This window comes from Haliotis rufescens, unplaced genomic scaffold (genome assembly GCF_023055435.1).
Source record: "Haliotis rufescens isolate VD_foot unplaced genomic scaffold, xgHalRufe1.0.p SCAF_20, whole genome shotgun sequence".
Classification (NCBI taxonomy): domain Eukaryota; kingdom Metazoa; phylum Mollusca; class Gastropoda; order Lepetellida; family Haliotidae; genus Haliotis; species Haliotis rufescens.
The window spans coordinates 15,692,906-15,719,731 of record NW_025963891.1 but is presented as its reverse complement, the minus strand read 5'-3'; the positions used below and the strand labels follow the sequence as shown (position 1 = coordinate 15,719,731).

The window sequence follows — 26,826 nt, the reverse complement described above, 5'->3', positions numbered from 1 at the left end:
ACGTGAGTTATAAAACTGTGGGCCACACGTGTTTTGTTATATACATGTCGAGGTATATATGGAGATACAACGTTTTCGAGTATGGCTTGTAATAACCAGTGTCTTGAGTTCAAAGGGTACAGGCTACCAGCTTCAGTGACGTCATTTGATTATGACGTCATGATAACGATGACGTCATAATTCATTTAACTACTCGCCCGTGAAGATATCGCCCGTTTAATAAACATACACCTGTATAACACATTGTGTAATACCAAAGCGCGTGCTTATGTACTGCGGGAACAAGTTTCACTTACAAACATTAACTCGTATATAATAAACTACCAACATCTCGCGGCTTATTCAACGACATTGCATGTAGAGACGATAGATAACTGAGGGGAGTATATATATGCACATTAATTCGATGACGCCAGCAAACCTGCCAGCATCGCCATTGGATTGTGCAACACAATTCAACAAATTACGTCATAGGTCATTGTGACGTGATCGTAAACTTGTGCAGGGACCCAAGCGATATCTCCTATTGAAGCAAATGTATATTGTGAACAGATAATCTACGAAGAATATTTGCTCCTTTAGAAACTTTATCTGTTGTTGTTGTTGTTGTTGTTGTTGTTGTTGTTGTTCATAGCCATTTACATTTTTGGCAAGTCATTATCTTGCACGTATTTTAAGAAGCGCATACATGTATGAGTTATGGTAAATAATACATCAATGAATATATCTTAAACAATCAAATTCGCTAAAATACTCAGTTGTAGAGGATAGCTATATTTTAATGTCAAATAACATATATTATTTATCTGATTTATCTGACACGCTTCTGTCAACTTTGTCAGGTCACAAGATGCGATAAATATGTTATTTGAAAAGATAGAACAAATGTAGAAATGTTTTTTCATAACACACTTTTATTCGAAATCATAGTGTCACTAATTCAAACTGAAAGTTAAATTGTTTTTAAATATAACTTTGCATAAATAACTAAATTGTGAATATATTAACTTGGTCTCGTCGCTATATGGCTGAAATAATGCCGATGTGACGTTAACTTTTAACTCACTCACTCAAACTGAAAGTAGTTTCCGCATAAAATATTATTTCACTCGCGTTAGATATGTATGATATCACCTAAGAAATGTATACATGCATGTTCAAAGCCCATGCCTCGTGTTTTTAAAAACAATACGTTATTCCATGCACGTCTAAAGTTTAACTCTCTACCCTGCAAAAAACATTGATTAAGCAGAATAAGTAAGTAAGTAAGAATCTCACCCGAGTGTCTTTTGATATCAAATATATCAACAAGAGATGATAAAAGTTGAAAAACTCCGAGGCTTGCCGAGGAGTCTTTCCATTTTTATCAACGAGTGTTGATATATTTGATATCAAAAGACAAGAGGGTGAGATTTTATGCATCATCCAACATCATTCTTCCAACCTTTTCAGTTTGTAGACAGTAATAAGCAGTGTCTTAAGTGTAAAAGGAACTACTAACAGCTAATAGTCAATAGCCTCAGTGACGTCATTTGATTGTGACGTCATGGTAACCAGTGACGTCATAATGGTTTGCAAAGCATTGTTTAAGCCAGGGAGCCAGTTTTGGTAAATGGTACCCAACTCCGTATCTGACATACAAACCTCGAAAACTATATTTTTTTTATTTATTTTTTTTTGGGGGGGGGGGGGGGGATAAACATCAGTATTCCGTAGAAAAGCGCAGTCCATTGTACAATTCCGACTATATCATAATTATGTGTTTATGAATCACTATCAAATGGCTGACCATCAAGTACCATGCGACAAGCACGATACGGAGTGCTAGGAATGGTTTCGCCTCTCGCATTCGATGTGGTGGCGATACATTCTCAGCTGCTGGTGATAATAAAGTACCATATGGCAACTCCTCCAACCACAAGGAGGTATGGAAGCCAGGAACTAGTCTTACTTTGCATGGAACTGGGGACAAACGTCATCATATCAAGTATTAGACTTCATTACACGAACAAACACTCCAGACCGCACAGAAGAACACTTAAACTTAATGGTCGTGCTACACATTTCAGTGTACGTCATCTTTGCCACAGTGGTGTGCGTCTTTGGTCTGCTTTATATGTTAGTGATCACATGTGTGTGAATGAGTTGGGTTTCACGGCTATTTGAGTTCCAAGGCATGTCATCACGTTTTAATTTGGATTTCAAACGAATATTGAAATAGGAAGAAGATATCACCATTATTATCTTATCAAAAAAATATATAATGACTTTTAAAGTACTCTTTTCTTTTTGGAGTCGCGTATGTACTCAGTATGTATAATTATTCAAATGAATGAAACTTGGGCTCCATCGTTAATGAATGTATCGTACGAACATTAGCTGGTATCAGTTTGTGTTCTCAAATCACACCTGAATCCTTAACAAATTATCTCCGAAAAGGGTTGAAAGAATAGTTGGGATTTAGCATTATTCCAGCTCTCGATATGAACGTAAATAGACCTAACAATTTTAATACCGCAAAGTGAATTCTGTTGACAAAGAGGTATGATAGGGGCTTCATATACACACTTTCAAAACATATTAATCCTTGTTAAACCTTTGTACAGTAATAATTCTAGCTAATTTACGAAAGCCATCATGAACATGTTGATCGTTGTTAATCACTTGTCTTACCCTAACCGTGCCAAAGGCATTACCAATATTTGAATTGAAATCAAGGATAAACCTGAACAGTGCTATGCGAGCTCATTCACACAAACACTAGTTGTACATGCCAATGTCCTTTGGTTGGAAGGATTACGTATAATATGCATGTATGTCAAAAGAATCATGAGATCATATCATATCTCAAATGAATATACGTATTGCATCCTTGCCAAACGTTTGTTTGTTAAAATAATAAATTGCATCATTCCATACAAATACTTAGATCCTGACATTTTGCTTGTAGCAACAAGCCTGTCAGGAACCTCAGATAGGAGTCAGTATACACATGTTAACCCGTGAAGATTCCGGGGTACAATAGGTCTTCAACAACCCATGCTTGCCGTGAAAGATGACTATGCTTGTCGTTAGAGGCGACTAACGGGATCGGGTGGTCATGTTGATGTTGATAGTTGATGCATGTCATCGATCTCAATTGCGTGGATCGATGCTCATGATATTAGTCACTGAATTGTCTGGTCCAGACTCGATTATTTACAGACCGCCGTCATATAGCTGGAATATTGTTGAGTGCGGCGTTAAACAACAAACCAACCAACCAGTACGCATGTACGAAGGCACGTTGTTACGGAATCAATGCTCTTCTGATAATACAATTTATTCATTATGAAGCCGGGGCGGTCGGGTAGCCTAGTGGTTAAAGCGTTAGCTCGTCACGCCGAAGACCCGGGTTCGATTCCCGACGTGGGTACAATGTGTGAAGCCCATTTCTGGTGTCCCCCGCCGTGATATTGCTGGAATATTGCTAAAAGCGGCGTAAAACCATACTCACTCACTCATTATGAAGCCCAGCATGCTTGTTTGGTGTGAATAACATGAGTAGGTTTGAGCAATTCTATTAAATGAATTGCAAGAATACGTATTTTGGGGTCAAATGATTTCCCCGCTGGCCTTTCGTATTCGAATTTGCAGGATTATAATACCGCGACAATCTGCTGGTTGTTCAAGGAAAGTTATCTTCACGACAGCACTATATTCGTTGTTGTAATGTGATACCGATCATTCACTGTCTGTTGTCAAAGGCCATGGCGTGACGTTGTTTCTGCGGCACACATTCTATGACACTATATCTGTAGTGCGTAACCTCTGAGCCCGGCAACACTGCGACATGTATCTTCTGTCGCCATCAACATAAATCAACCTTTCATACTATTATCATAGGCAAGATTTGCAGGACAGGCTCTATATTAAGAAACATCAATCAGTGACATTACTCACACCCTCCCCCTTCGTCTCCCCCTTTGTCTCCCCCTTGGCAAAGTACCTTGGGGGGGATGCACCTTGAACTACCGGTGACATGGCTAGAATACGCATGTTAGCCACGGAGGGACGTCTAAATAAGGGGTGAGGGAAGTCAGGTATATTCCTAGAACTCAGGGATATTATTAGAATGCAAGTCCAAAAAGAAGATATCCTGATGGTCACTGCATTGACAACATGGGGGATTGCAGACGAGGTGCTACTGGTCAGAAGGTATAACCTTATTAGGAACATTGTCAGGAATGTGAGATATGTGGAGGAAAGATATATATGATTGTAAACCAGCCGAGCTGGGCAGTTGAGACTGAGAGTTAGAGCAAACCGTTATAACTGTCTCAATAAAGTTGTTGTGGACCCTCAGACGGACTTGTGTTGTATATCGAAGGAGACAAGAAGAAGTATCCCCTAGAACACAATCGTCTACGGCGGATATATTGGTGGAGAAAAGATTCCTGTACCTCCAAGCAGCAAGAACTGAGGTTAGTGTACCTAATATCTTCATTTATTTCGTCTGGGGTCCACAACCAGCACTAAAATTCCATCCGGCTGTCAAAAGACACCATTCTAGAGCACCACCAACTTATGTTCCGGTACAATACCACTAGTGCTCAATAAGTCAGGAACTTGTGTCAGAAATAACTGGACCTCAATAATAACAACGTTCGCCCAACAGGTGACCTCGTCAGGCCACTGCTCATTCTACCTAAACAGTGTGTTTCAGCAGTGTCAGAACATCGTTCATAGCACGATCTCATTGTGCTCTCCTGTGACGGTCCAGCCACAAGAACTCCACTCCACTCCACTCCACTCCAGCAGTGACTAGCTCATTTTACCTACCTTCAACACTACAGCTCGAGTCCTTCACTCCACGTCACGAGTGACGATCTTCTCACTACCAATTGTGTCGTCCAGCCTTCAGTCTACCACTACAAGTCCGTTTTTCACTAACGACAGTGCAACGCCAAGGATTCCATCTGTCCAGTGACTGTATCAAGATCCACGACCTGTTACACTACAAGAACTGCTCAAGATCTCTCTCTCCATTTTGGTGAGCAACTTGTTTGTTTTTTTAGACTCAGTTATTTTACCTACATTTTGTTAATACTTCTCTGCATATTTATAACATGTCTGTCTATAAAATTAACCCCCTTAACGCAGACGACCGCCTACCACTGCTCGTTCCCGAAACTCAGTACCAAAGTACACCTATTAGCGAGCAACATCGCTCCTATCAATCCTCCCACCAGGTAAATCGTTCTTCCCCCTCTCTGGACCCCTTCTCTCCAAATTGGGCCACATTTGATGAAACTGGGCCAAACACCCCCCCTGCCCCCCAGCTCACAGTAGCGAAGCCTATTCCCCAAGCCTCACCCCTAGTGGATATACAAGAGTCGTATGTACAGATTCACCCTTCCTCATTTCTTTCCCGGCCCCCTCCTCGTTCATCCCCGCGCCCGGCACCCATCCAACAGCCCCAGGCCAATACCCTGTCGACATTGTCAAGGGCAATAAACTGTTCCCGCCTCCCCCTACCTATGTATGATGGGAAAGATCCCATAGCGGCAACAGCTTGGCTCCGCCGCTATGAGAAATTTGCTTCGGCCCAACATTACACTGATGATGACCATCAAGATATCTTTCCACTTTATTTAACTGGTATGGCGGCCGAATGGTACGAAGGTACCAAGAACACCGCATCAATGTCCTGGCCAGACTTACGAACCGCCTTCCTACGGCGATATTCCCCATCTTCTATTAGCCTCCTTACGCGCCAAAATGCTCTTCTAGATCGAAAACAAAAGGCTGGGGAACCATTTTCCACCTTTTTACAGTCAATTCGTCACGAAGCCGAACTTCTTCATAGGAATGATGACCCTTATATCAAGGATCTTATAATCCGTAATACATTACCCCATATTCGCCAATTTATCCTTACCCACCCCCATCACTCGCTAGACCAGGTAATTGACAGCGCAGAGATATCTGATGCGACGTCAGGGCTATCAGATTCCAAATCTGATCAGCTGATGTCTGCCATCACTGACCTTACGGCCAAGGTCAATGCGCTCCACTCGCCGCACATCAATGCAGTGAGCTCTGGCTATCGCTCTCAGCCATATGACCAACGCATAAATTCCGGTACTCCTTCTCACCCCAAACACTACGTAGGTCAAGGTCACCAATTTCAATCTTCGTCGTTTCGGCCACGTCCAATAGTTCACAGAACAGAATTTCCCTCACGCCAACAACCCGTTTTCCAAGGTGCTACCGCACGGAATTCCTATCCAAAACAGTTCCGTTGTAATGCCTGTGGCTATTTCCATGTATCGCCACAGGAATGTAAGGCCCAATATCTCCGCTGCTATAAATGTAACCAGCAAGGTCATCTTATCCGTATGTGTCCCCTCCAGACACAATATAGGCAATGATGCCAGAAGAGCGGTGACCAAAAGTCACAACAGAAATCTACCTGTACACCTCCACTATCTATTAACCTAAACAACATCAGCTTGGCACATAGTACCGTGTTGGTCACTATCACCAACACCTCCTTCCATGCCCTTGTGGATACTGGAGCCAGTGCTAGTTGTATTGGCCTCTCCCATTTCAACAGTCTAGGGGGGTCAGATAAATTCCCTTTCACTCCAAGTGGTCACGCGCAATTAGCAGGACCAGATGGTAGAATGCTTAGTGTGCCCGGGTCAGTCGACTTAGTCCTTTACATTGCCAATCTCAAACTTACCCACAAGTTTTATGTAGTCGAAGGCCTACAACAAGATGTGTTACTTGGCCTTGACTTTTTAAAACAGCATACAGCTTCAGTTGACTACTCAAACAACAAGCTTTGTCTTTACAATGGCCTAGCTGAGGCGCCCTTCCTCTGCCCCCGTGCAGATAGCCTCTTGGCCAGATGCCCAACACATGTTAGCATTCCCCCAAGGTCAGAAATATGTCTCGTATTAGACATGCCAATTAACACCCCTGCGGACGCCTCTGGTACACTACAGCCACTTAGTGACCTAACCCAAACACACCAGGTGATAGGTATTCATTGTGTAGTCAGATGTGTTGACTCTCAAGTCCCATACAGATTACTCAACCCTACCAATTCTACAATCACCTTACCGGCAAATGCACCTATTGCTATGTTTGAGTCACTTGATTCCAACTTTGACTTAGGACCACTCCAAGACACTACAGCCGATCACTTAAAGTCAATCAACAACATCTCTTTGACTGACAATTCAACTGCTACTGACTTGAGACAGCGAGCAGCTGAACTAGACATTGACCTCTCTCAAGCTGACTTGTCTGAAGACCAAAAACAGACTTTGTTAACATTCATTGGCCGACATCGTGACTGCTTTGCTAAAGACATCACTGAACTGGGCCGGACTCATATGTTTTCCCACTCTATAGACACTGGTGACAACCGCCCCGTTCGAAAACGTCCCTATCCAGTACATCCAAAACATCGAAATGACATGGACACTCACATTAGGGATATGTTAGACAATGACATCATTGAGCCATCCTTTTCCCCATGGTCGGCACCTGTGTTACTAGTTAAGAAGAAGTCAGGAGATACAAGATTTTGCATAGATTTTCGCGAACTTAACAAAGTCACGCTTGTTCAACATTATCCAATAGGAAATATAGATGAATCACTGATGTCACTAGGAAATAGTCATCCCCAAATTTTCTCATCTCTTGACATGATGAGCGGTTATCATCAAATTCCCCTGTCTCCAGACAGTCGAGAGAAAACTGCCTTTATTGCCCCTGGTCACGGTCAGTTCCACTTCAAGGTCATGCCATTCGGACTGGTCAACGCCCCCAGTTGTTTTGCTTTCATTATGTCCTCAATATTCTCTGGAATGTCTTACAAATATGTTTTAACATATTTGGACGACTTGTTGATTCACAGCTCGTCCTTTGACGAACACCTTCAACACTTAGAAACGGTTTTCAACAAATTTAGGGAGGCTGGGCTTAAGCTCAAGCCCTCAAAATGCAATTTCGCAGTGAAAGAAATTCCTTATCTGGGCCATGTTATCTCTAAGGAAGGGGTATCTACGGATCCCTTGAAAGTAGAGAGTGTCAAAACATATCCCCGCCCAACAAACATCCGGGAGTTGCGAGCATTTCTTGGCCTGACCTCCTACTATCGCAAATTCATAAAGGGTTATGCAACGATAGCTACCCCTTTACATGCTCTACTTCACAAAAACGTCACCTTCACATGGCCTGAAGCAGCCGAGAAGGCATTCCTGGAGCTAAAACAAACGCTCATATCTTCCCCAATACTAGTATACCCTGATTTCAACAAACCCTTCATCTTAGCATGTGACGCCTGTGACAGCAGCATGGGTTGGGTACTGTCACAGATTGATGACAATAAACAGGAACATCCTGTTGCGTATGGAGGGAAAAGCCTTAACAAGGCACAGAAATTGTACCCTGTCACTCAAAAGGAGTGCCTGGCTATTGTTGAGGGGATCAAACATTTTAAGTCATATTTGGCATACAACAAATTCACAGTCATTACTGATCATTCGGCCCTGCAATTCCTCAGGTCGATCAAAGATGCAACGGGAAAGTTAGGTCGCTGGTCTCTCATGCTAAGCCAGTATGACTTTGACCTCCGTTATGTCCCTGGTCCTAAACATGGCAATGCGGACGGTATGAGTAGACGGTCATATACCACTGCAGTTCCTTATGATGATGAGGAACAGCTGGGCATACATTCCATCACTACTCCTCAAACAGATCTGATTACCGACGAGGAATCACAAATTGACCCCAACCAAACCCCAGTGGATTATTGCAAAGCAGTTGGCATCTCGGCGGCACACTTAGCTAAATTACAACAGCTAGATGAGGCATTTGCTGACATAATCCGTTATCTGACGGACAATGTACTCCCAGACAATGACAAATCAGCCCGCCGAGTGTTGTTACAGGCCCCTGATTACGTCATGGATGATGGTTTACTAATCCATCATTACACACCACGGGATCAAGGGGGGTACCCCAAACGGTGTTACCGTCAGGTGTGCATACCCAAACCACTACATCATGACGTCATGAAAGCTTATCATGACAGTTTTCTGTCCTCTCACCTCGGCGTGGACAGATGTTATGCCTCCATCAGGCTCAAGTACTATTGGCCTGGTATGTATAACTTTGTCAAGATGTGGGTCGGCTCATGCACTGACTGCCAGGCGGCAAAACGGTATATACATTACCGCCCTGCGCCACTGAGACCCCTGCCGTTTGTTGATGTTTTCGACCGTTGGTCCATTGACCTAATTGGCAAGCTCACCAAAACAGCAGAAGGATACCAGTATGTACTGGTGTGTGTTGATTCAGCATCACGCTGGTGTGAAGCATTTCCACTCAAATCTAAAGTTAGCAAAGAAGTTGCATCTGTCCTCTTTGACAACATCATTTGTAGGTACTCGTGTCCTCGAGCGATACTCACAGACAGAGGTAAGGAGATGACATCCAAACTGATGTCAGAATTATGCCATATCTTGGGAGTTAACCGCCTCAAAACATCGCCATTTCATGCTCAGTGCAATGCTGCGGTTGAACGCATGAACGCGGTGATCTCACAGTCAATCAGAGCATACTGTGAGGATGCTAAGGAGGCGTGGCCCTACATTCTTCCAAGCATAATGGCTGGGTATCGGCTCAGTCCCGCAATAAATTCCACTGGGTATTCTCCCTATTTCATGTTGTTTGGGCGAGAACCCCGTATGCCCATAGACAACATATTACAGCCAATCCCTGGAAACTTACCTCCTAAAACACGGACTGACCTCAGGGAACTGTTAGATAATCTGGAAATGGCGCGAAACATAGCCACACAGAATGTCCACGCAGCCCAAGAATCATACAAAGCTAGATATGACAAGAAGGCCCAAATTCCCACTTTCACAGTTGGGCAGAAAGTATGGTTAAAGAAAGGAAACCTGAAAGCCCACCTCAGCCGCAAACTGCAACGCCAGTGGGATGGGCCATACTATATTGTCTTTGCGTACGAAACGCCCAATTACTTATTGAGACAATGTTTAACCAACAAACCCCTGAAAGCGCCTATCCACGCAAATCGCTTAAGGCCCTACGTGGGAGAGGACAGCCGGCCGCAACCGCCCCCACTTGACCTGGCAAACCCTACCGATACCATTGGTGCCAATCACACTGACACTGATAACCATGCGAGTACCCAAAGTGACAATGACAATACGCCACACATTACACTACCAACTTCCCAGCAAAGCCGCAAACAGCTAGCCACACCCACATCTAACTCGGCATCCAACTCCCACGATAACAGTTGGGATCCCGAGGATGATGTCCCACTGGCCATACTCCAAAAGAGATGGAATATGACTAATCCATCCACATCTAACACTGACACAGTGGAGGAAGCACCTTTCATTGAACAGGTGTTATCGTCAAAACGCATCGGCGGCATTCAACACTTCAAGGTGAAATACGTTGAACGTCCTACTCCACAGTGGGTCTCTCAGTCACAAATACCCACCTTTATCGTAGAAGACTACTATGCAAGATGCACTCTAAAGAGTAAACAAAAACAACAAAAACAAAAGAAAGCTGACAGCAAACCTATACTGTAACCAATTATCCAGAATCCAACATCTTAGCATATCTTATGCTCAACAAAGGTGACACGGACATACCTGAAGCATGTTATGTCTTATACGGCAGTGTCACTACACCATACATCCTCGGTCGCAATCAATTACATAATACGAATAACATTCATACACACTATAGTAGTGGTGCAAGTATACACGACACGGCTGACTGATCGACACGGCGGACGTAATATAAATATACACACCTCATTTTTTTTTTTTTTTTTTTTTCTCTCAATAATTCGGTCATCCCCTTTGTTGGTGATATATCTTATTTCATGTATGAATGGTTGGAGGGATGAAAGGAGTGCACAGTCAGTGTTTTGTTTAGGTGTCAACTGTAAGTAAACAGGTACAGGACAAACCACAGACAAAAGAGCCATCACGCCATTGTCTGTGGCCCTGGAGTGACACCAGGTGTTATAATGAAGGAAGAGTAGTATAGTGAAGAAGAGATGAGATGGAGAGGTGTCAACTGTAGATAAACAGGTACAGGACAACCCGCAGACAAAAGAGCCATCACGCCATTGTCTGGGGCCCTGGAGAGACACCAGGTGTCATGTCGCTATGCGGCAGGGTGGCTGATGGATTCCACCGTCTGTCTGTCCCTTGATCACGGACAGACACACAGGCGTGTTCGATACCCATCGGAGGGGGATAGAGCAATCATCCTCCCTCCTACAAGTCCCGGTAGTAGTTAAAGGGCCAGCCAACCCGAGGGGAACAATGTGAAGTTATTGCGGACCCGGGATGTTGACGTCATGAGAATATATGTACTGTAATTGTGGAGAACGAGAGTATTTGCGCAGCAGAAAGAGGTATGAATGTTTCATGATTAAGTTATTGATTTTGTTTATGACATACCAATCAATGGTAAACAAAGTCTTTCATACTAGAGATGATAATAAGTAGGGTATCAATAGGTTTACAAAGCAACCTTTATCTTTACACAGGGTGATGACCGACTTACTTCTCTGTTCCTGGTTGTTTCTGGTCATTGTGACCAGTAAAGCATACGCTCAGGACCATGACCGCCTACACTACGGTGTACTCTTCTCAGAGAGAGGAAAACTGACAGCGTTCGACGAGTCATGGACACACACATTCGCCTTAACCCTACCACAGCCTTACTTGAGAAATCTGTCATATGAATTACCAGCCTGTATGTCTCATCTTAATACCACCTGCAGAAACACACACTTTCATGTCAGCACAATACTCAATTTTGTAAATACAATCCATACACGCGCCAACACTGACCTAGAAAACACAATAAAATTAATCAGAGACCTAATTCCTGACACCCCTGAAATAACATCGAGAACACGAAAAACGCGTAGTTTATTACCTTGGCTAGGTCAACTCGCCAAGGGAGCCTTTGGACTGGCCACAGAACGTGACCTAAAAATAGTAACTGACCACATAAGACTCATAGCAGAAAAAATGCACACACGTGACATAGGATTCAACACTTCCCAACATCAAATGGCCTCATACATGACACAAACAAACGCCAGGTTTGACGGCATCGTCAAACTTATTGAAAGCAACCATAAACAAATAGTACAAACAGGTGCATTTTCTCTCCAAGAGATCAAGTGGTATGAGAAGTTCTTCTCCACACTTCTACTTATGGTGGGTCGAGAAAACCAACTTGCAGCCATCGTGCAGTCCCAATCCCAGTCTCTCCTGGCAGGCATCTTTCAACTCTTAAGAGGTCGCTTGTCCCCCAACATTGTACCATTACACACACTATTACCAACAATAACGTCCATACAAGAAAACCTGGCTCATAACTACCCTGAATTCAAACTCCGATACACGGACGCCACAATGTATTACACAGACGTCGACGTCCATTTGGCCCGCCATAACAACATAATGTTTGTTACCCTCTTAATACCCTTAGTGTCTGACAGTACTGTGATGCGAGTATACCGGACATCTACGTTCTCCCTACCGACTCACGTGGCTTCCCCACACGCTACGATAATACGGAACGTGGCTCCATACATTGCCATATCCATGGACAGCAGGAAGTATGTGGAGCTTCAGACTGAGCAGTATGAAGCGTGTAATGGACACTCACATATACACTGCAATATACTGCCACCAGAGTCCACGTTTGGATCACCGACTTGTACACTAGCTTTATTTCTTAACGACATCGACCTGGTACATGAATTATGTAACTTTCATTTCCTACCAAATGGCACTAAAGCGGATATGTTTGAACTCAGGTCAGGTAAAGTTGTTTTACAAAATGTACCTGATATCACGTATAGGTGTGGAAGGAAGGTTAAGGTTCATAAGGGATGTAGTCTGTGTCTTGCCCCTATGTATTGTTCATGCTCACTACATGCTAGCAATAAAACCATTCCCCCACGTCTTAACGATTGCAGTATCCACAACAATGCCACTCGTATCGAATATCCGGTAAACATTGGGTTTTTGCGTCATTTCTTCGATACAGACCAAATCAAAAACACCATTCAAACATTGTTAGCACAGGAACCGGTTCACTACAGAACCGCACCCCTCCGTTTGGCAAATGCTACTTTCAACAAACTAATAAAAACCGACAAAGAACTGAGTGTTAACCTTAAACATGTGGTGGCACAAGCAAAGGCAGATCAGATTATATATACTGATCCCTCTGATCCGTTGTTTATAAATTCCCTGACCGGAGAGTCCGATACATTCGGTTGGACTAACCCGTTTACTTATCTAAACATGGCAATGTGGGGAATATTGATTATCTTTGGATTCATACTATTTACCATGAATCGTAGAATTGGCCTCTTGCGGGTCCAACTACTTGCCCGAGGTATTACCGCGGCGAAAGTATCAACAACGCCGGACATATTAGTTTGGACTCCCTCCACACCTGGCACTGCAGCCAACTCTACCCCGTCCATACTTACTCGTATTCAAGAGTATCTCAAACTGGAAATAATCATGCTAATGCTCATGTTCCTGGTTGTCCTCATGTTAAGCCTTTACATATATAAACTCAAAACAAGAGTGGTGTCCACACTCCACATTAGCTTTTCATCCGGTACCGAGTCTGTTTGTCTGAAAATTGCCGAGATCTGTGCCCCACCTCTGGTTCTATCCCTCTCTGACCAGGATTATTCACCTTCATTGGTGGTCATCAATGACAGTCACCGGTTGTTCTCTGACCAACTTACGATTACATGGCCAGGGAACAACTTGTCAGTCATTAACCTAATCTCACAAACGCGCCTTGTCCTCCCTCCCAACCTCACTGTATCAAAACTAGTGGCAAGAAAATTGAAACGGCTACTTAAGTCACATTATATAACTAGCCTGTACTTGGTCCACGCCAATGTCCATTACTTGGTCAAGGCAGTTGAAAAACCAAACCAACCAGGCCCACCACCCAGTTATACCCATCGCTTGTACCCCTCTCTGCAAACATAAATATTTACCTGATGACTTTGTACCATTGTAATTACGAGCTACGGCAGTAGCATATGTACAAATGTAAATGATTTCTTTGTTCTCATTGGTATATTGTAACGTTGGCACATTTTGTCTATACTGTGCCGACGAAACCGATGATTATATTCTAATTTGTAAATTATACATGTATAAGTATTGCAAAATTTTAAATCAACGTCATGTCAACGATATTGTCCATCACTACCATTCGTACCAATTGTCAACGTTTATGTATGCTGTCATCACTGCCGTCATTTTGTTTATGCCATTGTACATCATATAGTCATGTGTATTTTATCTATGTACGTATAGATAGAAAAATATAAAACGTGGTCCACACACACTTGATTGTATATCATTTTTAAAAGTAAAAAAAAACCAAAATGTTTTAAATTGTGTCCATTTGAAAACATGTTAACATATCATTTATAATTTTAGTTTCTCTTTTACCTGAATGGTTATAATTACCTTGACCACCGTACCTCATTTGCAATCCTGAGTTAGGACGCGTGGACGCGTCCTTAAACATAGAGGGGCCGTATATCATAGGCAAGATTTGCAGGACAGGCTCTATATTAAGAAACATCAATCAGTGACATTACTCACACCCTCCCCCTTCGTCTCCCCCTTTGTCTCCCCCTTGGCAAAGTACCTTGGGGGGGATGCACCTTGAACTACCGGTGACATGGCTAGAATACGCATGTTAGCCACGGAGGGACGTCTAAATAAGGGGTGAGGGAAGTCAGGTATATTCCTAGAACTCAGGGATATTATTAGAATGCAAGTCCAAAAAGAAGATATCCTGATGGTCACTGCATTGACAACATGGGGGATTGCAGACGAGGTGCTACTGGTCAGAAGGTATAACCTTATTAGGAACATTGTCAGGAATGTGAGATATGTGGAGGAAAGATATATATGATTGTAAACCAGCCGAGCTGGGCAGTTGAGACTGAGAGTTAGAGCAAACCGTTATAACTGTCTCAATAAAGTTGTTGTGGACCCTCAGACGGACTTGTGTTGTATATCGAAGGAGACAAGAAGAAGTATCCCCTAGAACACAATCGTCTACGGCGGATACTATCCATTGTGTTGCATTTATCTGTGATAATTCTTTCAGGACGTGTATCACTAAGTATTTTTGTGTTTGTTTGTTGTTAAACGCCGCACTCAGCAATATTCCAGCTCTATGACAACGGTCTGTAAATAATCGAGTCTGGACTAGACAATCCAGTGATTGACATCATGACCATCGATCCACGCAATAAGGATACGATGACATGCATCAACCAAGTCAGCGAGACTGACCACCCGATCCCGTTAGTCGCCTCTTACGACAAGCATAGTCACCTTTTATGGCAAGCATGGGTTGCTGTAGACCTATTCTACACCGGATCTTCGCGGGTAGTATCCTCAAGTACTCACTTGGTAAGTTAATGAAGGGATGTTGTTTTTCGTCCCTGTATTGCCAACTATTACTTATATATATATATATATATATATTAATTGTCTGCAAGAATTAACTCGAACATTGGAAAGGCATGAAAGTGAGCGATAGCATGAGCACCGGCCCAATTCGGGATAACCTGTCATGGTTGTATTACATTGAACAATTAATAGATATTGTCCAATTGATACAGGAATAAAATAATGGTTTTAATTGAACTCTTGACAAACACTATAAAAAGGATAGTGTAACTCATCGCATTGTTATAACTAATCTTAAGTCATATAACCTCATCAACACGATGCAAATAAGTGACACGGTTCAAACCGATAAGAATAAAGCTGTTGATGTATATATTTGCAAGAAATCCCAGAAACTGACAAGGGCAACACTGGGAAAGTATCGTTGACAGCTGTTTCCGTCAGTTGGCGGAAATTAGCATTGCTGATTCTAAGAGTGGTGGGCTGAGTATATCTCCTTGCCATGGAAGGCCGCCTGACAGGCGTGTAACACCATCACCGGTCCAAAGTCGATTGTTAAAAGGCCGCTTTGTGGCAGGAGTATTGCTATGTTGCGGCGTTCGGTAACAAACAAACGCTTAGTTTTTTTCTGCAAATATTGTGAGAGTGGCGGGTGCTACCGGCACAGCGGGACATGCTTACCCTTTTTGCGAACACCTGGTGTCAATACTGATTTTTTTCCATTCATATAATTGTCTTCACTATTTAGCCTTTTACGCCCAATGGAATATGTTGCAAGGGGAATTGGCTGGAATACCCCAGGCTCGGATCCGGAGACTAATACTGTCAATGCCTAGGAGATGCCATGCAGTGCTGCAGGCCAACGGTGGTCACAATAGATACTGACTTCAAAGCTGCCCTAAGTGTTACATGATTCATGTTAAACTGCATCATGGTAACTCAGTGGTCTTGCAGTGTAAATCGACATCAGTCCGGACTAGTACAAGGGAACACAAACAAACACACACACACACACACACACACACACACACACACACACACACACACACACACACACACACACACACACACACACACACACACACACACACAGGTGCATGCAAGTCGCTATATAAGTGCAATTATCTTGGATGCCACGTTAAACCCAATTTCACCTCACCTCACTTTTCTGGTCTAAAATATACCCCTGTGCGTTTCTTTTTTGTGAGAGTATAGTATGACGGCTTGTCATCTTGTTTCAGGAAAGCCCAAATTGATGTAGGTCATAGACGTATGCTAAACTCGTGAAACCCAATGGTTGCCACATTCGCCTATAACATATGCCACAAAATGCAACATATAACCAGTTTTCGAAGATTTTATTTGATAACGTCACCCCAATGACATCTGATGTATGTGTCACAATTCTTCATATATCTGCTCCATATAACAAATTTGTAACTAGAACAACCATCTGATTTTCTTCTGTTATGGAATGTGACACTAAAACACCAACGAAATTGAGCCTTCTGTGTAGTACTGCATTCTCATTCCATCAATCAACTCAGTTGTCTAGGGTGCAGTGCCCACTACGACCCTACTACTTCATAAAATTAATATCATTTTACAAAATAATGGTTACTGCTGCAAATCATTCATTGGTCAAGTGTTGTACCACCTTTACTTAACTGTTGCACTATACAAATGGAACATCACTAATTCCTCCCTCAAAATAGTAGTGCCAAGGAAACAAAATATCAATAAAGTTTTATAAATATAAACAGATGTTACAATTTTTCAAAAGGTTATTTGGGAATCTTAGTGTTAAAAATATTAGAATATTTTAACATAACTTCAGGAATAGCATGGATGGGTGCCTAGCGTTATAGAAACATGTGCAATGCGATGTTCTAGTAACACTGGGTTTGTCTAGTACTGTGTGGAAAGTGCTGGAAGCTAGTCAGACGCGTGCCAGACACCTCACATTTCATCTCACATCACACCAAGACAAGCGTTCGCGTGAAGATCACTTTTCACGCTGGAGTTCAGCCAAGGCTGTTGCGGTGAGGTGCTTATTATTCTTGTCATTGTCATTTCCACTGCTCTCACATTTTATACTGCCATTTAATATTGTACTACCACTCGATTGTGAACTGCCATTGCAATTGCTATGTCGTAATTTGTATTGATCTGTAAGTCTAAGTTAGTGAATTTTGTAATGCATGGTTTCCACACTAACTGTTTTTACTGACAGATTTCTGAGTTAATATATTGTTTCAATTTGGGAATCGAAACGTAACACAAGCGATATTTTAAATCCCTTGTCTAGTAATCCATAAATAGCTTACTTTCCCGAGATTTCCTCGTTTTGGTCAAGTACCTTTTTTTATAGTTGTGACTGAAGTTCCTCTTTAAGTCAAGTACCTGTATTTGCTGGAAGTCAAGTATTTCCTTTGTTTAGTCAAAAAAACTTTTGTCGATCGGGCTATGTTTTTATTCACGCGTATCCGTATATCTTAATTGTCCAAGAGACATATTTTAGGGGTAGGCTCTCAGTGCCCATTTTCATTTCTAACCAAGCCGAGGTTATTACCTCATTAGAGTGTAGAGTTAATTAACTCCCATGTGTTAATTGATCACAGTCGGCTTAAAAAGCTTAATTGACAGTCTATGCGTCTCGCCGACTGTCTTGTCAGTCTTGTTCCAGCGAATTTCTTTTTTGTAATAGCTGTTATACAGATGCTCAGCTATTAACCTTCTATATATGGTCATGGTTTATTGATCAGCGATCATTTTCGTTGTCAATCGGGGTCTTGATCCTTCAGATTGCCCCTCTTTATTTACATTTAGCTGATAACAATAAAACTCTGAACTTCTACCACATGTTCTATTATTGCTTTATTCTTATCTAATGACACCTTGGTCTCAGGAGCATAGCTCCGTACAACGATCATGAAACCAGGCGCTCAGGGAACAGTTGGACAAGCGGATTTCTCATGAATACTGAAATGGTTTTGTCGCGTTTACTCCAACAATACCACTGACATATTATTAACACGACAATTATCATATCGCCACCTGTCACTCAAACCACATGAATGACCAATCAAAAAGCCCAAAATGACATAATATCCGCCTTTTTTACAAACAGCTCAAACCGGTGATAGATATGTTAGGTCAACTTTCAGGACAATGCCTTTTCGGTAATGAAAATCACATATTGGGGGTGAAATATGCTATGGCGATAGGTTCATTAATTCAACATCATCCTTTGAGCATCCCGTATTATTTTGTCGATCAAATATGAAGGTTAACGTGGCACAAAATGGTCTTTGTTTGTGGACGGAGTAATTAAACTTTCGTATCCTTACGTCTTCACAAGAACTTTCTTCGCTCATAATATTAATCAATGGTTTTTCCAGATTCAAATATTCACAGCTGGGTCATTTCTGAGCGCAGCGCTAAATAACAAACAAACAATTCTTCCTTCTCCTACCGATAAAGGAGACATGCAACCAGAAACAATAGGTACAGCTTTGCTTTTCTGGCTCAAACCCATTCGTTTTGTTACCCCTCAACACCTAAAAAATACCTTGCTCATTTGGAGCTAGTTCATACATTCATATGTTATCGTCTTGTCCATGGTTAGCAGATTGTTCTGATTATGTATGCCAAACTGTAGACTAGCTGTACCAATGTTCCAAGTTTATGTTCAACATTGTAGAAAAGTAAATTATGGGTTAAATAAAAGTAGTTCTGATCCGTTATTAGCATCACTAACAACATTCAATCAAATGTAGTTTGTTTGTTTGTTTGTTTTTAACGCAGCACTCAACAATATTCCAGCTATATAACGACGGTCTGTAAATAATCGAGTCTGGGCCAGACAATCCAGTGATTGCTATCATGTGCATCGATCTACGCAATTGGGATACAATGACATGCATCAACCAAGTGAGCGAGCCTGACCACCCGATCCCGTTAGTCGCCTCTAATTACGACAAGCATAGTCGCCTTTTGCTGAAGACCTATCCTACCTCGGATCTTCACGGGTATCGAATGTGGTGAAGTCACATGATCAGCTTACCTCGTCAACTTTGAAGACATGTTTTGTAATCAGATAGCTTTCTGTTAGGTGCAAATGACCATGATATATACGACATCTCTTCCAAAAGCGATAGTGAAGGTTGAACGTGAATTTTAAATTACTATTATTAAGGAGAATAACGAACGACTTACGAGGGGATAATTGTGACATTAATTCCCGTGGGAAAGATTAACCGTAATTCCGAGTTTCTTGATGGTTGTGCATTTATTTCCCATCATCAAATTTACTGCAAACGTCTCAAGAGATCCCACCCTAATTTGTAGTTTCTAGCGGTGGTAACTCAAAACAAATGTACACCTACGCAGTATTCAAGCGATCTTTCATGACACATCGAAAAAGAGCTCGCTATAACAATTCAAATGTAGTAATTTTTTATCACTTAGACTTATACCCAAACAACATTCAAAACGTAAGAAACGTGTTTGTGCATTTAATTCGATAACTTTAACAAATGCAAGTTAACAATTGTATAAGTCAACAGCGAGTGCGAGAATGTCAGTTGAAGTGGGTCACACGTTTTGACGTGACGTTACAGCGTAACAGCGTTACAGCGTGACGTAAGCCAATTTTGAAGTTTTCAAACATGAGTGAGTGAGTATAGTTTTACGCCGCTTTTAGCAATATTCCAGCAATATCACGGCGGGGGACACCAGAAATGGGCTTCACACATTGTATCCATGTCGGGAATCGAACCCGGGTCTTCGGCGTGACGAGCGAACGCTTTAACCACTAGGCTACCCAACTGCCCCTTTTCAAACATGAGCAAACTGATGCCTGACATGCATACCACTACTGGGTGATGGACAGATGGATATGGAATATCAATCACGTTACAGTTATTTATGCGGAATCAGAATCCAGAATTATCACATTCCAAACCAGCATGTGGATGATAGGCTGAAAGAAAGAACGAATAGAACCGGCGACCAATAACAAGCCGAGTTATTTATAGAAAAAAGTAATTCCTTAGAGCATTACAGAACATCATCTACCAGACGGTTCCCTTATGGCTAAGTTTAATATACACACAGCAATCACAATGGCAGTACACAATACAGTGGTAGTACATTATGAAAGGGCAATAAATAATATGAGGGCAGTGGTCAGTATCAAATACGAAAATACAGTGGTGATAGTAGAAGTCAGTGATGATAATATAATATATACACCCAGCGTCGACAGTGGTCAAACTTCCGAGATGGCATAGGCAGGGAATCAGAGGCGTGTTCAGGAGGGCGAGCGACCGCACGATAGTACAGTGAGGCAATATCACGCCTTTCTGAACGGGACTCGCGTACTCGCTCTCGCGGCACAGCATCCAAAATGGCGTCACCGGGAATCAAAACAGCCCTGTCCACAAGTGTCATAGATTCACACATTTAATTTCATCACAAGTTTGATGGGTTCATACTTTGATGTTCATGATAACAAAGTGTTTATTTTTATTATTAGTTACATGTCCCTGTGCTGGACCAGACAATCCAGCAGTCGACATGAGCAACGGTCTGTGCAATGGGGATACGATGACATGCATCACACAAGTCAGCGAGTCTTATACATTACTCAATCCTTACGGCAAACATATGGGTTGCGGAAGACCTATTGTCTTCCCTGATCATCACGGGTCAATATATTGAAAATGCAAAAATAACTTTTTGATGGTAGATCTAGTCTAAAAGAATATTCTATTGACATCGGTTCCATTCTCGCCAAAGGCAAACATTTGTTCAATGTGCGACGCCATCTTGGATTACGAGGCGAACTACCTCTCGGGCTCGACCGCGAGTACACGCGTGCGCTCGCGCGGTAAGCCGTGTTCAACAGCGCGCGCTCGCGTAATATCGCGAACGCCCGCCCTCCTGAACACGCCTCAGGTTGAGCACCTCTAAGGAAGAGGAAGAAAACCCTTCCACGTTTCGTTCTACACAGCGCGTCACTATTATGACGTCACTCCGCTCATTTTGACATTGTGACGCACAAAATATTACGTCACAGTGGGCTATTCAAAGCGACAAAGTTTAAACTCCTCCGGTGTCAAACTCACTCAGTCGATTTCTGTTGTGTTTTCAGCACAAAATGCATTGCCACACATAATTTGAATATTGTGGGTTACCGCAAATCTGCATTTATTATCTGTAATGCATGTAGTTATTTAACATTGCCTCCGGACAATGACTGACTATCTTCCGCGGTGATGTGATCGTCAAATCTGGTGTCATACCAGCGACTGACCAATCAGAATCGAGTATTTTCATTACTACAATACCTGAACCTGTAGATCTTGTTGTGTGTGAGTGAGTGTGTGTGTGGGGGGGGGGGGGGGGGGGGGGGGGCATTATGTCAGTCCCCCTGTGATTGAGAACTGTGTGTATTTGTCACTTTTAGAGTCATACGCAGACCACAATACAGACTTTCTACGGGGGACGCCTGGTTATGGTGCCAGCTCCATGTCTACCACGTCCCTGCCTTCAGGGATGATCGATGGTCTGTCAAACAGTCATAGGATTCTGATGAAAGAACGACGGATATCGTTAGTGATTTCTCTCTATCCAGATAGCCATAGCGCCGCCTGCAGTGATTATTTCCTTATCATCATTCCTTGTGTCCTGCTGAACAAATTACATTCATCCCGTCTCTGTATGTGAGTGAGGTGATTTCGAGCGAGGTGAAATATAGTTAAGATTAGTTTCCAATAATCTGAGTTTGACATACAAACATATTGATGCAATCAAAAATCCTCGGTCTATCAATTGGAAATATTCAACGTGACTTTTAAAAGGATTATCATTTTATAAACGGAAATAACTAATACTGAGTGAGTGAGTTGTGTTTAACGCCGCTTTTAACAATATTCCAGTTATATCGCGGCGTGTCAGCTTAATGTGGGAGGAAAGCTCGAAGTGATGCAGGTCTCAGACGTTTACCACTTCGGTGAACCCCACGAGCACGGGTATGGTGCTGAAAAACCCTAGAAACATAATCGGGGCGAACCGGAATTCGAACCCACAATCATAGGCTTCTGGCGTGTCCAAGGGACGCAACTCTGCACAGCGAATCGCAGCGCCTTAGACGACTGGGCCACCCGTGCCCCCGAAATAAACTGATAAACTAACCTATGTAGACATAACGCGCCAGAATGTACAAGAATGCCAGGGCAGCCTTCACATCTCAAATTGCATCGGATTCATAATCCACTTGATGTAGAGTTGTTTTGGTAACTAACATGACATTGTTCATCCCCTGTGTCTTATGGTGCATTACCAAACATGAAACATAACATGTCAGAGATAGTTTGTACAATTGAAGTTAATCTTGAGTCATGAGTTCAGCTCTCTGAGTTACGACTTGTATTCACTCACAATGAAAATCGACCGCCTCCGTGGTCTAGTGGTAGAGCGTCCGCCCGGAGAGCGGAAGGTCCGGGGTTCGATCCCCGGCCGCGTCATACCAAAAGACGTTAAAATATGGTACTTGTTGTTATCCTGTCTGGCGCTCGGCATTAAGGGGCTAAAACAAGGACTGGTCGGCTCGGAGTCAGTATACTTTGTCTGAGTGGGATATTCATGTTAAACTGCGGCATAGTATCTCAGTGGGCTAGCACTATAAATCGGCATCAGTCCGGACTAGTACAAGCAGCCATATGCACCCACACCCACGTGCATGCACGTCGCTATATAAGTGCAATAATCTTGGACGCGACGTTAAACCCAATTTCACCTCACTTAACCCACAATGAAAATCCATCCCTTAAGCTGATTCAGAGCGATCGTCGTACTTATTCGAGGATGGTTGAAAATGGAGCGGGGGCCAAATGCACTCTTGGCACCAATTAAGGTGCCGTTAAGAAATAAGGCTAAGCGAGACCCCAGGTCTAATCGTGTTGAACTGTAATACAATTGTCGTCCCATTGCCTGCTGTGAAAATACATTCACAAATCGATTCATCAAATGCTGCTTCCGTTTTAGTGGCAACAATCAGCGACGATTCGACAAGGGTGTTTGGGGAATACAACAGGCTCAAGAACACAGTGGCTATTTCGCGGTCAGTATGCAGCCACACGCTCTAACAACATGCATCCAGCAACATTTCCTCACGGGCTCAGCAGATGCAGTCAGACATTCTGGGAAAATGTGCCATATTGCCCAATGCACGACGCCTCGTACTATTTCATCTTTACCAAACGCAACGCAATTTCTGGCCATTTTCACGCTTTCATTAAGTAGAGTTCCGGACTTCATGATTATTGTTTCCCTAATGTTTCAGAGGAGTTCATTGTTCCTTAAAGAACATAAGATTTCGATTCCTCGATATTCAATTGCATTCTTTCATTTTCCAAGTAAAAGAAGACAGTCGAGTAGAGCGGCGTCTACAATGATTGTAACTGCGTTACATTGTTTTTGGTTCAGATTCGGTAAACGCTCATTGTTTTGTGCTTGGACAGTGATAGGTCGTCAGAAAGTTACTATATTTAGATGCTAGTTTGGTGTGTAAACTTCATGTTCGGTACACCGCGGACGGTGATAGTATGTTATAGAAACATATGAAATGTTCTGTAATGATCTAGTGCTGTAAGGACTGGTGAGGGCACGGTACAGAAACTTCCAGTAGCTTGCAAGTTTGTATATAAGGGGACAAGAGCGTGTTTACGCATTTTCATGACATCGGAACCGGCTTTCAAGTGAGGATCGCTCATCATCCCCGATTCCCTGCCTAGTCCATCTCAGAAGCTTGACCCCTGTCCTCGCTGGGTGAATATATATTATTATTGCTGACTTTTGCTATCACTACTGTTTTTTGGTATTTGATACTGACCACTGCCATCATAATATATATATTGCCATTGTATATTGCACTGCCACTCTATTGTTTACTGCTATTGTAATTGCTGTGGAGTAATTTGTATTTATTTATTAATTTTGTAATACATTTGTTGATTGTAAACGACTTGACCGTACAGATTTCTGGATTAACGTATTGTTTCAATTTGGGAATCGACACGTAACACTATATATTATATATATATACACCCAATCGCAATAGTTTAACATGAGGATTATTTTAGCTTTGTCGATGATTTTATGGTACATTGTTATTTAAGCGCTGAGTCTAGACCACTCTTGCCAGTGATTAATACTATGTGCAATGTCACATGCCGTCGGGGGCGATGATACGTAATAACGCAAGTAACAGAGCTACGACAAGTATGTGTTTCTGAGAACCTATTCTAACCTCGGGGGTACGATAATGGTTCCTTCCCTCGCTTGTTACGCCGAAAGTCAGGTTGTTTACATTCTCGTGGACCATTGGTGCTACTTCCCTGACTTTAGAAACTTGCTAAAGAGGGAATAAAAGGATTCGTCCACATCCTACAAGTATCCTTCTATCCGTCATCCATTAACAGCACACACCCTGTTCTGTTTGTATTTGTAGTGTACACACAGACATTATTAAATTCATTATTAACATGTCTCAAAATTATTGTCATCACTTGACAATGATATAGCGTAAGTCAATATATCAGCATTTCCTTAAACACTAATGGGTTGATAATCAATAACGCCAAACCCATAGTGAACGCGGAGTCATTTCAAAACAGTTGGAGCCCATTTGTCAACGTGCGATGACGTCTAACCATGTGGAAGCCAAGTTAATCTTTTAATTCCTGACTTTGCGCCGGACTTTGAGTCGGAAATTACCAAACATGTGACGCGTGTTGTACTGAACCCGCTGTAGGTCACACCTTAAGTCACCCCGGCCGGGCATGGCAATGCTCTACAATTGCTGAGTGGTATGTAGAAGGTAGAAGGGACTCAATCTGCGTAATGTTCTAAAAATACAACTTATACTGGTGACACCAATAACAGAGTGCACAGAAACATATCCGAATTCTTATTCTGGTACTTACCATGATAAATTCTTCAAGTCACAAGATTCAAAGTAAAATGTTTTGTTCGGTGTGACACAATATTACCGAAACACACATGGGTTTTCTGTTTTCGTACGGGATGCCATGTCAAGAAAATTCTAACTATATTCCCTTATATCTTGCTATAAGTATATATAACTTATAACGCCCTTTGTGCTTTCAAAAAATGTAACCTTGAAATACCAAACGTCCGGGTTATGAATAGTCCTTAGGAACTTATGCTTCTCCTTTGGGGCAACGATAATGGATCAGGAGTCACGGTCTTGGCTGATTGTGTCATCGTATCCCAAATGACGTCTAACTTTGCTTTTGATATCAACCACTGGTTCGTCTGACTAGATTATTTACAGGCCACCGGGATATAGCTGGAATATTGCTAGCTGAGGCGTAAGACACCTCTGACTTTCTTTGTACGTGTTACAACAGCAAAAGATAGGCATATATTCAATAAATTGACTTACCCCCACTCTCTGCTTCCTCGCTGAAGCCGATAACTTTCACCTTTCCCGACACGTGATCAATGCCAACCAGCCGTGACACCTCACCTTTGTACTCCTGGGTCCAGTACATCGTGAACGCGATGCCGTTGTCGTCACAGTGGGACGTGACATTGTTCAGCACATACACACGGCCGATTACTGTATTATGGGGAGCACCTGGCGGTAGTGTGAAACTGTACATCGACTTCGGGAAATAGAGTCCCGAGATGTCTGCAAAACAATAAATCATCCATTACTTTCTTCACAATACAGCATTGAGGACATATTTTCGTAAAGAACAAACACGGAAACACAGATATCATTTTAGTCACTGATGCGTCAAATTACGAAATGTCCTCCACTTGTCTTCTGTAAAACATTATGAAAGTTTTACTGAAGCCTTGAACCTTGATCAAACAACTTTTGACGACGTATGACGCCGAGCTTTGAAATTGTTGTAGAAAGGGCATGGATGATTGTACCTCAATAGTTCTGAAATGTAGACACCAAAGGCTGGAGTCGCTGGATTATTGCTCGACATAAAGGGTAAGTTGACAATGTGAAAGTTAAAGTCATCCCTCTTGTCATACAGTCTTGTGGAGATTGTTCTGAATCTGCATACATTGATCTAAATGTGAAACAGACGAGGCGGTCTCACAGGTCTCCTTTATTTCTAGTTCAGGTGGGTAAATATGTGGATGGGGATTGGCTAATTGATGGTTATTAAACGACATCAGATTATCGAAAAACTTGAAGCTTAAGTTAAACCTATTTGTCAAATTGCCTTTG

General features: G+C 42.3%; 1 protein-coding gene across 1 annotated transcript in view; it reads right to left on the bottom strand.

The window, feature by feature from the left end:
* Positions 1–26,826, bottom strand: part of LOC124132410 (proto-oncogene tyrosine-protein kinase receptor Ret-like) — a 107,903-nt gene that overhangs the window by 63,651 nt on the left and 17,426 nt on the right. The window contains exon 2 of the mRNA XM_046496324.2: positions 26,020–26,268. Within this exon, the coding sequence (XP_046352280.2) occupies positions 26,020–26,268 (249 nt within the window). The remainder of the gene's footprint in view (positions 1–26,019; positions 26,269–26,826) is intronic.